Raw genomic sequence first — 12,530 nt, 5'->3', positions numbered from 1 at the left:
CAATTATTGGGAAAAACCCAGGCCAATTCACGGCCTGTCAGTTTGGCATTCAGATCTTCTCCCCGCCCACACCACCCTGCAAGCTCACCCCAAACCATTAACTGGCTTAAAAATTCTTGGCTTGGTGTGGCATAAATAAATACCAGAATTGCCTTTTGAGCTCTAGTTAATCTTGCAAGTGTTTTGTTTTAAATAACACTGGCCACTTAACACTGTTTCTAGGCTATCACCTAGCTCAGAGGACTTCAGAAATTTCTGAAATTAACCTTCTGCAAACACTAAACTCTCACTTACCCAACTCTCTTCTGGTTAATTTTAATAAATAGATTTTTCGTGCAATAAGGTTTTAATTTTTAGCCACTAAACGCTTGTGATTGTCAAATGCACTCAAGCTACCAGAAGTTGCTGTATTCTAATTCTCAGCTATAAAATAAAAGTTAGACAACTGCAGGTTTGGCTACAAGGCAATAGAATCTGCAGAAAATTCACACCATGCTATCACCAAGCTACAAGGGAATATTAAAGAGAATAAGATACTACAGGGAAAAAAAATTCAAAATGTACGAACAATAATGTTTAATCTTCAACCACATCTTTTGATGTGGCTGTGATCATCACCAGTAAACCTATTTTAATGGGAAAACCACTAAAACCATACTCCTTTGTTTTTCCAGTCAGTCCACTGCTTCAGATCAACCACATACTACCAAGAAGGATTCTTCACTAAAAGCTCTGAACATCAGCTATGAGAGAAATTCCTTAAAGAGCCACTGAGAGGAACAATATCAGACTGGATCACTTTACATAAATATTTTTTTTTCTAGTAAAATCTCCAACCTTTTTTCCCCTTTAATTATTTTCTGGACGGCATACTTCCTTACTAAAAGTTCTCTGTGTGTTTATAAAACACTTTGTTCAGCTTTGTGGATGTTTCTAAAATAGAACTGCTACTCCTTAATAAAAAGAATAACATAGCATAGTGAAAACACAAAAAAAAAAGCTGAAAATTATTTAATTGTTAAGCCTCTTAATCTTCAGAAAAAAAACAAGTTACGGTTCAGGATTTTCCTTGAGTTATAATCCTGTCACTTAATATATTTGGTTGATAATCTCTGATTTGTTCGAAACAGTGAAAAACAACATAAAGTAATCAGTGTATTTTAATCACAGGCTTGATTAATTTTTAAAACATGTTTATCTAGGGCATATTTTAGGGAGAGGAAGACTTTGTTAAGGACAAGGCCTATGTTTCTGATGATGAAAACGCATGTTGTTAAGGAAGCAGAGGGAGTGAAACAACTCTTTGTCAAAGTTATCTCAACTTATACCTGTTTAAGCTCTTCTGCTTCTTCCTGGGAGATCTTCTCTTGCTTCTGTAGCTGAACCTGGTCATCATCCATCCCTTCTCTGCCTCCCACCGGAGAGCTGGGCTGCACCACTCCTCCCAGGAGTCCTGTGGCTGCAAGAGAAATTTCCCACGGTCAGACTGCCATCTCCTGTACCAACAGGGAGGACCAGTATCAAGCTGGAAGACCTTTGCTTTGCTCCACAGCAGCTTGAGAGGGGACAAGCACACTCAGAGAAGCCTAATCCAACCTTGCCCATCAAGCTATGTTCTTCTAGAAAGGATCTGAGCTGTATTTTGCACAGTGTCTAACCTGGAGGTGACCAAGCTGCTGCGAGATGATCTTATTATATTATTTGGAGAATGGGTTCATTTGGGGCTGTGCAGATCCATCCAAACAGAGAGCGAAGAAACAGCAGCAACACATTCTCAATCAGATAAACCATGATTCTCCACCTGCTGCTTCTTCTCTCTTTAATCTTTTCAATTAAAGAATGTAGAAGTGATGGATCAGGGACAGAGCCCAAGAGTCGAGTCAGCAAAGCCCTGAAACAGAAGGGCAGCATTGACGCTAACAGCCACCCCCAGGCCAGCAGCGTGGATGCGATCCCTCGCGTAACATGCCGCCCGTCCTTTATTTAAAGCATCAGCTCTTATTGCAGTATCTGATACTGCTCAGCAGGGACGTGCTGCAAGGAAAGGTTGTTATTTCTGAGGCAGATGGGTGCTGAACACCCGAGACACACATCTTGGCTCCCAGAGGCGCTTCAAACGACTCCGAAGCTCTCCGGCTTAAAGAGGTAGCAAGAAGGAAGCCAATGCCGCCGTTGCCACCTGAGAGCACGTGGCCTGACCCAGCACAGGACAAGGACAGCAGCTCACATGTACATGAGGGCAGAAAGCAAGGCAGATGCCAGAGCTCACTGCCAGGTCGAAGAGCTGGTGCCCAGCTGGCTGGCCAACTGCCGGCGTACACCCGACCACTTTGGATAGCATTACTTCCCCGCAAAAAGAGACAAAAGCTACAGCAAAAGTACCAAAGCCTAAATCCCTCTCAAGTAATTACTGCAAACTCATAATCCCTGGAATTATTCGGTTATCAGCCTGAGAGTCACTGGACTCAGACACCGTCAAGGTTTAAGACAAGCAAGTCATTCACTGTACCAGTGTTACCCTTGTATTCGGAGGGGCTGAGAACCAGGCACTGAAAAACACTGCTTACGGTAAATTACTGTCATGGTCTGCCTCTGAGGACAAAGTGGGGAGGGAATGACAGACAGCAGCAAACAGCCAGACAAGATTCTTTGTGTTTCTTATCAGCTGAGTGTCACCATACGCTAATTATTTCGGTAAAACCAAGAAATCGATCTATTTCACTCCATTAACCTCGTGAGGACAAGAACAGGAGGGGGACATGAGAAAGGTGCACAAAAGGAATGGGATGAGGAAGGAGATCTGGCATTTCCCAGCAATTTTCTAGTTTAAAAAAAAAAAAAAAAAAAGGGAGAGAATTGACTAGAAAGGCAGAAACACTTAAAAAGCAATTTTGTTTTGTTTGTGTTACACCCAGTTGGACTGTGAGACTCGCTGCCACCACGTGAGGACGAGAAGCGACCAAAACTCCAAACAAAGTGCTGGAAACTCATAAGAATGAGAACATTCGGTCACGGGGGTAAGCAGGAAAAATTCAGCAGCCTCAAAAGGGATAAAAAAACTGTGAATGCCAGTCTCCAGCTACAGGATTAAGACAGCATTGCCCTAGATTGTTATTACACAGATGTACTTGAGGATTTCTTGCACCTTTTAATCCTGGGTAGCTGTTATCAGCCATAACTGAGGATGTTATTGACTAGGAAAGTGCTGGCTTGAACACAGAAAAACCTGTGTTACAAAACAAACCTCTCTGCTCTGTCCTCAGCATTTAAACACTCATGTGGCTTGGTCCAAAAAAATACAGGCAGAAAAGACATGCAAAGCAGCTAAAAATATTTTCAGATAATATAGTGTGCAGAAAACTCTTCACAAATTCCTCTTCCAGGTGGAATCAAGCCAGAAGTCTTAGGAAAGATGATTATTTTTTTTTTTTGTATTTACTTATACAAATATGCAATATGCACAACTTTAAGGTAGGACTAGTATAGACAGGATCCAGATGAGACCATGACAGTTGTGGAAATATTCGCGTCTCTGAGCTGCACCACCGAGGGCAAAGAATGCTACGAGCCAGTTCGCCGAGACAGATCCCCCGCTGCAAGGGTATTTCTCCTATAAATCTCTGAATCCGCATTTGCTATCTGAAAATACACACATATATTTTACGTGTACACAGAGGCAGGCGTGAATAACAGACTTTTTTCCCCTGCTTTTAGAGGGAAAAGAAAAAAAAAATTAAAAATCAGTGTTTCCACCATGTGAGAAACCCTGGAAAAAACCCAGAGGTGAAAACGCAGTCCGTGGCTGCCACCTTGTGATGGAAGATTGACTGTGACAGAGCGCGAGGAAGGAACAAACAAGAGTTTTGGTGGAGCTGGAGAAGTCAGGATTTCCATAACCTCCAGTTTTCTTTACTGACATTTCCAAATTAAACAGTGAAAATGCAGGTGGGGGTAGGAGAGCAGTATCCTTGACTCACTGACTCAGATGCAAACAGAGCAGAGCAGTGGGAAATTAAGCACAGTAGGGCTGTATAACCAATTATTTTATGTAACCAGCCTTAAGACCATCAGGAACTGCACACCAATTTGCTGGAATAACTCAGTGCTTAAGAAACCAGCAGGTTGTTTTTCCTCTAAGTTGTTGTGCTGACATTTTAGTGCCAGATGCCCAAGACTTACTTCCTTAAAAATTAACAAGCTTTTCCAAGCTATGGCCCTTGACGACTCGTCAACAAGAGGACGTTATCCTCCCTGCTGAAGTCCAGTTTTAGCTTGGTGCACAGAAATAGGTTCATTTATTGTTTTATTGTATCATTTTTCTACTTGTTTTTAATATACTGGCAATAAATCCATCCACTCATCTGATCATTTGTCACTAACAATCAGGAAAGAAAGAGGATTCAGCCACGATGATAGAAATAAATTCCTAACGGACAAAAATTCACTAGCTGTCCAAATGAATCCAGGGTTGGATTACAAAAAACAAAAAACCAACACTCTACGGAATTTTAGAAGAAGTAATAGTGGTAAGGAATGTCATTCTTATTGTTGTGAAAGGGTTTCAGTCTCCCCTGTGTTTTTTTAAATGATTAAACTATGCATTCACCTAACCCGAGACCTAAAATCCCCTAAATCCAAATACCTGAACTTCTCAAATAACAAAAATCTATTTTTTAAGATATGAAAATTAACATGTTTATCTCATATGCTATTTAAAAAACTTGCTAGACTGGAAATTTGTTTTAAACTTTCTACAATTAACTGAACGACAGGTTTCATAGAAATATGCTTCCAGCTACAAACTGCCAAAGGAAAAAGAGCAACGACAGAGGACTCTGAAGCACGCACTCAGGAGAGAAGAATGGATTTCCAACAACCCTTCCCCACCGAGCGGCACAATACCGAACTGGTGACCACTGAAACAGAATGACACTGGAGTTAAAACACAGGCAGGTAGCTGAAACTCAAATTAAACTAATCCTTTCACAAGGTGGCGTGGAGTCAGTGAGAAACCAGCTGAGAGCGCTACGTTAAAGAGGGCTTGGCTTGTTCCAGCTGCCGTGCACCGAGGGACACTCAGCTCCAGCACCTACGCTCACGGGTTTTGCTAACGTAGTTGGGAAAAAGCAAAATCAACTAAACAGAGCCACTCACCTCTGCCATCTCTACCCTCTCCCTCTCGTTAAGAGGGCCTGAAGTCACCTTGCAGTTATTTCTTGCATTTTATAGAATAGAATCATAGAATCATTGAACAGTTAGGGTTGAAAGGGACCTGTTCAAGCCCACTCAGTTCAACCCCCCTGCAAGGAGCAGGGACATCTCCAACCGGATCAGGTTGCTCACAGCCCCGGCCAATCTGGCCTGGAATGTTTCCAGGGATGGGGCATCCACCGCCTCTCTGGGCAACCTGGTCAAGTGCTTCACCACCCTCAGTGTAAAAATTTTTTTCCTGATGTCCAGTCTGAATCTACCTCCTTCTATTTTAAAACGATTACCCCTCGTCCTTTCAAAACAGGCCCTGCTGAAGAGTCTCTCCCCACCTTTCCTGCAGCCCCCTTTAGGCACTGAGAGGCTGCTCTAAGGTGTCCCTGGAGCCTTCTCTTCTCCAGGCCGAACAGCCCCAGCTCTCTCAGCCTGTCTCAGCCTTATCATCAGCATGGTCTCACCGCTGGGGCAGGGAGGACAGGATTTGCCTTGTAAATTTTTTTTTGTAAATTTTATAAACTATTCTGAGTTTGAAAACCACTTGGAAACTTTTGGTGCCAGTGTTCCTGCTCACAGATGGATCGCTTTGTCTGCCACATACCTGCTTGCCAAATGGAGGTCCCCAAATCGACCTGAGGAGACTTCCTGGCACCAACAAATCCTAGGGCATCTTCTAAAAACTGTATCTTCTTGCTAAACTGCATCTCCAAGATGGGGATTGCTTCTGGCATCTTCGCTGACAAGAGCCGGTAAGAGGTGTCGGGCTTCCCAATAAATCTCTGACGGACACTGATTTCATACGGCGTATGAACTCTGATATCATCTACATCCTTCGATTCAAATCGGTGAACGACCTGAGAATTGCAGTCACTGATTTCCAGGCCAGAAGCAAAGACCGTGAGTTTTCCTGGCTTGACGTTTGAGTCTGTTCTGTGGGTGATAATAACTGGAATTCTAATTATGATTCCTTCCTGGTTCTTTGAATCGGAAACTGTGGCAGTTTCTTTTGGCTTGGTGTCCAATGGCGTTTTCCAGAGCTTGCTGCTAAACGGCCACCAAGAAGGAGATTCGAGCTCGGTCAACAACCTAGCGGAGAAAAGAGAGCGTTAGAAGAGTGGAAGGCAGCAGGAGGGTCGTGCTACCCCACCAGTTCAAAGCAGTTTATCACAGACACAAAGTTTCTTAATACTGAATCCAGCTCTCCTTTATTTCACCCCTCAAACCTATTCACAGCTTAGCAGGATCCATTTGTTTTAAAAAAACAGCTTTTCTTCATTTGCTAGCACTCCGGAAAGCAGTCCCAGAATCTCACTGTGCTGATGTGAGAAATCCAACTGGATTTATTCAGGCCAGTTTACATCCATCTGTTCTTCACCTAACACCGCCTTTTACCTCAGTGTTTCCACACTTGGCCATCACAACCGCTGCCTTTTTCTACTCCTGTATACCTCAGCTCCATAGTCTGATTCCACCTTTTGTTTTGCCCCCACTCCAAGATTCCCACTGCCAGTTAAAACACTAAGAGTGCGAGGTTGAGGCTGAAAAGACCAGCATCCAGAGTCTGCCTCACCATCAACGCTGGTGTAGCTCCCGAAGGAGCCGAAGCGGCTCGTCTCCAGCGGCAGGTAGGCACAGGAAAAGGAAGCCAAACCTCTGGGATGCATCCACTGCTCAAACAACCCTATCCAGTCCTCAGTGGAAAAACAGCAGTGCACTGGCTGGAAGCATCCCACAAATCAGCCTGATCAGGACGTTTTAAGCGGAGATTTCTCAGTCCACCCATCAGTCACTGAACAGAACAGGAAAGCCATCTCTGGAAGGCACACATGGATTCTCAAGTAACTAATGGGATGGAAGAGGTTATGTTTAAACCACGACCACCACCACCACCAACAAAAAAAAAAACCAACAAAAAAACCCCCACTACTCTAAAAAAGTTCACCCCAGATCAGAATTGTGTGCCCCCCCACCCCATAAATACCTGAAAGACTACTCAGGGAGTAGGCATGTGCCCCTGGCATAGTAGTTGTAGTAGATGCTTCCAGTGAAGCCAGACCACATGTAGTAAAATCTTTAATGAAACCCTGTCATCCTACTGATGCTACAAAAGACTATTTACTGAATTAAATCCTAGTCATGCAAGCCTTATCAGATCAAAACACAAAGAACTATTGCTTCATTGCTATTTTGGAGAGTCAGCTTGATTTAATTTGCTTTCAAGTTTGCCCTAGAAAGGTACTGCCTGATAAAATATGCATCACAGTAGTGCTGCTCCCAAGATACTTTTTGTAAGGATTTGTTTTCCATTAGAGAATCAGAGTGTGTCTACAGAAGACTTTGCAATTTTAAAATCCTGTTTAATTTGGCTGCAGACAAAGTCTAATCCGAAAGATGAAGCCCTAATTGAACAAGCTTTGTTTACTAGCCATCAAAATTCTGCACCAGCTTCAAAACAGACCTACGAAAAGAAATTCATCTGCTAGGAAAAGCAGAAAAAGTAATATTGGGAATCAACCACTGAATTCACAGCTAGCAGAGGCAGAATGAATTGTTCCAAGAATCTACTCCCAACTAAAGCATGAACATCAGATATTTACGTAGACAGCATGCGAGATGAGTAATGGGTCTGGAGCTCTCTGCTGCCCTCTGATTCCTTCAAAAAAAAAAAAAGGAGGGGAAAAAAAAAAAAAAAAAGACGACAGACCAAAGATGTAACAGAAAGTTCTACAATAACAGAACTTGAAATGGCACAGTATCATAGATTTAGGGCCGAATTCTGAAACTACGAGGTTCAACTTAAGTTCAACACAGAGAACGACTGAAAAAGCCCCAGGCCCTGCTAGCACACACCAGCTTCCAAATTAAAAGCCACGCTTTAACCTACCTGCGGTAACTAAACAGAAACAAATGACCCGATCTCATTTCACAGAACACCAGGCACGTTTTCTGTCCTCTTGGTGTATCATTCTGGACAGCTTAGAGCCCTACTTTTTATCACTTTGTCCCTTCACCCGTCTCCTCCCTTCCTTCCCCAGGGACTGACATCCTGGCTATGCGACGTCCGATTTACAGTCAAGATTTTTCTGCAAAGGCTCTAGCCAACTTCTCTGGCCTTCCACGGAGGAGTCACCCCTCTGCATCAACAAACTATACGACCAGTCCTCATATACAAACGAAAATTTGCAACCAGAGTCCCTTGTCCTCTCACAGCAACGCATTAAGAAGGAACCAGTGAATCTGGCTTTCTGTTTATTTTTGGTCTTTGAACACCTGCTAGGACGTCAGACTCAGCTCTGCTTATCTGCATGCAGGTTCACTGAAAGCAGTTGTATATACCCAGGCATACACAAGAACAGAATTAATAAGCAAAAAAAGCCCACACGTACAGACAAGAAGTTAATCAAAGTTTAAAACGTATGAAAGTAGATAAAGTGGCCTGGTTCTTTTTATGAAAGACACTATGGCCAAACTGGCGTCGCTCATGTAACTTCGAGCTAGCAGACACAAGAGTTTGTTACCAAAGTTTTTTTCTGCACAAAATCTGCTACGCATGTAGCTACTTCTCATCAAGTTTCTAAAGAAAGCAAGAGACAAAGAGCTTTAATGGACATCAGCATATTTATCTATGTTAATAGTCTGAATTACCTAATATGCAACAATCACACGAGCTTCAATCACATTCCTCTGTTGGTTAGGGACATCGAGAAAGATATCATCAGTTTTAGAGAAGAATTTAGCAGGGGGGGAGGAGAGCTTTATGAGGAAAAACACACACACACAAACTATGCTAGAAAACAAAGTGTAAGACCTCCTCAAAAAGCACAGCGCGATTAAAACTCAGTCTCACCAATGGCTTTGGGGCTGCACTTTGGCCTGTGAGCATGCTGGCCAACCTCTTCATACTGTAGACAGACCAGAATCTCAGCTAACATTTGCTCAATGTCTTCCTTTATTTTTCCAATTTTAAATCAAAGCATCGAGCTCTGCAGATTCATGAGGACAAATAATACCTCCCAGTGCATCTCAACCCAAAACAAAACTCTCTTCCAAAAACAATGAGCAGGTATTTATTTTCCTACTCATTGTTTATTGCTACAGGACTTTAAAGGCTATTGCTGAAGCTTTCAGTTCTCTTGGCTTTTCATTAAAGGGTATGGAGAGTATCACCAGAACCGTAGTGAAATCCACACTTTCTTTTAGATATGATATCCATCTAAAAACAGATGCTCCTTCCAAAAACAACTAGTTTGAACTTTATTGTGTTTGTTTCTTCACGCAGGTGTCAGAGCTTTCACAAAGGCACTCATAGCTATATATCTTCCAACATTACAATACTACTCTTAACCTTGCCCTCTGTTTTGGACTGCCATGGAATCCAACTCGCAGCACACAAACCAGCATAGAGTAATTCGATTCGAATGCTGATCATTAAACAGAAAAGCCATAACGTTCCGATTAAGACACCAACCATTTGCTACTCGCATCGAGCTCCACGTAAGGCTAAAAGCAGTGCAGTTTTACAGCACAAATAAAGGAGCGCTCTCTCTACAGCCATTTCCCTGACTACATCCACACCACAGACCCGATCCTCACTGCTGCACGGAGCTGGGAAGTTAAGTCCCTGCGAAGGAAAGGGCAAATACAAAGCCCTCAGCTACACACACTTTGTATGCAAAAATCAGCCTCAAGAGCTGACTTTAATGCACAGAGAAAAATAGTACAATCCACTTAAAAGAAAGATTAATTTGCAGCTGTCTCCCGAGAACTCTCGGAAACCGACTCCAAGTCAGCAGCCCGTCTGCGATATTCGACGTTTCCGCTGAAAAGAACCAGAAAAGCAGAATTGTGGTTGTGTTTGCTGTAGAACAGCTAAACAAGCTGGTCCACGACTGGAAAAACTAACTCAATTTCCAATCTTTTTCATTGACGCATATTCGATATCTAATAAAAATACGAATTCCGTACCTTGTTCTTCAGTGGGGACATTAATTTGCACCTCTTTCCCCTAACTGGCTGCCTATTCTGACAAAACTTACAGGTTGCTAGCATTCTGGAGACCTCCAGTTGTGGCTGAAACTTTGTAAGGCCTTGAAAAGTTACTTGAAGGAGAGAGGACAGGTACAGACACACAAACAACTTCACCAGGGTGAAAAAATGTAGAAGATGATCTGAACAGAAGGGAGCACAGAAATTCAGAAACATCTTCTAACAAGAACTAGATCCGCGAAAGACTATCACAGGGTTAAATTTTCAGTGCAAGTCAACAGTTTAGTTTTCTAAAGACCTCTGTGGATCTGCCCCATAAACGTCAGGGGTAAACAACACAATCTCACAAGCACTGCTTAGCTCACAGGATGCTACGGTACCGTACCTGTCTGCTACATCCATATCCCCTTCGATCTTGTTGAGTCCTCTCATGATGTTATCAAACTGCTCGCCCTGGTAATGCAGCACTTTCGCTGTGTCCTCCAGCCGTTTCTGCGATCCAGTCAACAACCCGGTCAGTTCTTTTCCCTTCGTCGACTGCAAAGCTGCTGCTTCTGCTCCTGTGCCTTGGCTTGACAACAACTGCTCCCTCCAGAAGTGCTGAAGGATGTTGAAGACCACATTTCTGTTGGGTTGCAGAGAGCTGAACCAGTGCTTGGTGTTCTTCTCTAAGATGGTAAGGGAGCTGAAGATTAAATTGGAAGATTCCTTCTTGATCTCACCGATACTAGAAAGATGGAAGTTGACCAAAAGCTCCCCAGTCTTGTCAGCTGTAAATCTGATCGCAACAGGAGTCAGCAAGAGTCTGCCAGCGACCCATTGTTTGCTGGTGTCCAAGTAGTAAGAACAAGGCCAGCTATGGATACGTATGTCTTCGTTCATCAGCTCGCCGTTCGGATCCTCTTCTACAGGAGCAACGCTCTCAAAGCCAGAAGGTGAAACTAGAATAAAAGAGAGAGAGAAAACAAGAATCCTTAGCAACATATAAAAGCTGACATTAAACACACTCACAAATAATTAATCCCATCCACAGTTGGCTCCCAATACTCTCACTGGAACCTTTCAGGTGCACACCCAAGATAGATTTGGAAATAGCTGTGGATGTGGGCTACAGAAGCAGCTTCCCATAGACCAACAGCTACTGAAGAAAATCCAGAATATACCAAAACACAAGCTCACCAATATGTATCTGTAACAATCACAATAAATAACTGGTCCTTCCCCTTCTGCTCTGATATCACAACATCCAACTATGTTACGAACACACCCAGAACGCCTACCCGACGTATTCAACAGCGCAGGTGTAACCAAAATCACCACCGAGCAGAACTCACAATCATTAAAGAGCAGAAACACCCAGTCACAAATTGATAAATATTCTTCACAAATCATCACGATCTCAGACCACCCCTCTTGGTCTCAGGAAACTCGAAAAAATACCTACCCTACAAAATTTAAGCGGATACTAGAACTTCTGGTAGAGCAATGCAGTCAGCATAAACCCCCCAAATCTGCAGTAATTCTTCTGTGAAATATTAATTGTTTCTCAGTGACCACCAAAGATGCTTGGAAATAAGAGTCTGGAAAGAACTGAAACCACCTAGCAGTGGCTGGGAAAACACTATCGGATCCAAGCGGAAGTTAAGATGAAAAAGATGTCGCAGCGGTACTGGAAGAGGTGCTGTTGGCATCGCGTGCAGAGCAACTCTGCACGTGGAACAGCGGAGCAAGCAGCAGCAGCACCAATTCCGCTCACTCAGAATGAAGGGACACAATGCTCAGCACAACGGCGATTTAACTGCACCTCTGTGACAGGCCATATTTTCCTGGAAGCCCGTGACGCCGTTTGATGACACAATACTAATCCTAGAAGACTTGCTCACTGGTATCTGGAATCCCAGCAAGAAAACATGGAGCTGTCCTATGCTTACATCAAAACAATCTCAAATTTGGAACGGTAAATCTGGAGTGGCGTGTCTCCACGCTTCCAAAGACACTTCTTGTACGCAGGGGTCAGATTGTTTCCTGTAACGTCTCCTTCATAACGCTGCAGCTTTCAGCAGGTACCCCGAAGACAGATTACGTTCCACGGCTAACTTCTTTGGGAACACCCATTACGTAACGGTGATTTCATTACTCACTTATTATCCTCTCAAAGCCTTTGACGTATCACAGCACAATTTACACATCAGCACCGTAACATTATCTCGGGGCGTTCTGCTACTGGTATGGCGCAATAAATGAAAAGAGCAGCACAAAATCCCCAGTGAGGTTGAGACTGACACTAATTACACCTTTTTACTTCAGTATGATCTGTTTCCCTTACGGAAACATCTGGG

General features: G+C 43.2%; 1 protein-coding gene across 6 annotated transcripts in view; it reads right to left on the bottom strand.

The window, feature by feature from the left end:
* SNAP47 (synaptosome associated protein 47) overlaps positions 1 to 12,530 on the bottom strand; it is a 42,250-nt gene that overhangs the window by 23,810 nt on the left and 5,910 nt on the right. For all 6 annotated transcript variants that reach the window (XM_086741690.1, XM_086741689.1, XM_086741691.1 and 3 more), the window contains exons 2-4: positions 10,577 to 11,132; positions 5,807 to 6,291; positions 1,329 to 1,459 (exon numbers count right to left, since the gene is read on the bottom strand). In XM_086741690.1, the coding sequence (XP_086597816.1) occupies positions 1,329 to 1,459; positions 5,807 to 6,291; positions 10,577 to 11,073 (1,113 nt within the window). In that variant the 5' untranslated portion in view covers positions 11,074 to 11,132. The remainder of the gene's footprint in view (positions 1 to 1,328; positions 1,460 to 5,806; positions 6,292 to 10,576; positions 11,133 to 12,530) is intronic.

This window comes from Chlamydotis macqueenii, chromosome 2 (assembly GCF_036417535.1).
Source record: "Chlamydotis macqueenii isolate bChlMac1 chromosome 2, bChlMac1.mat, whole genome shotgun sequence".
Classification (NCBI taxonomy): domain Eukaryota; kingdom Metazoa; phylum Chordata; class Aves; order Otidiformes; family Otididae; genus Chlamydotis; species Chlamydotis macqueenii.
Note: the sequence above shows the minus strand (reverse complement) of the source record. Positions and strands in the feature narration are given on the sequence as shown.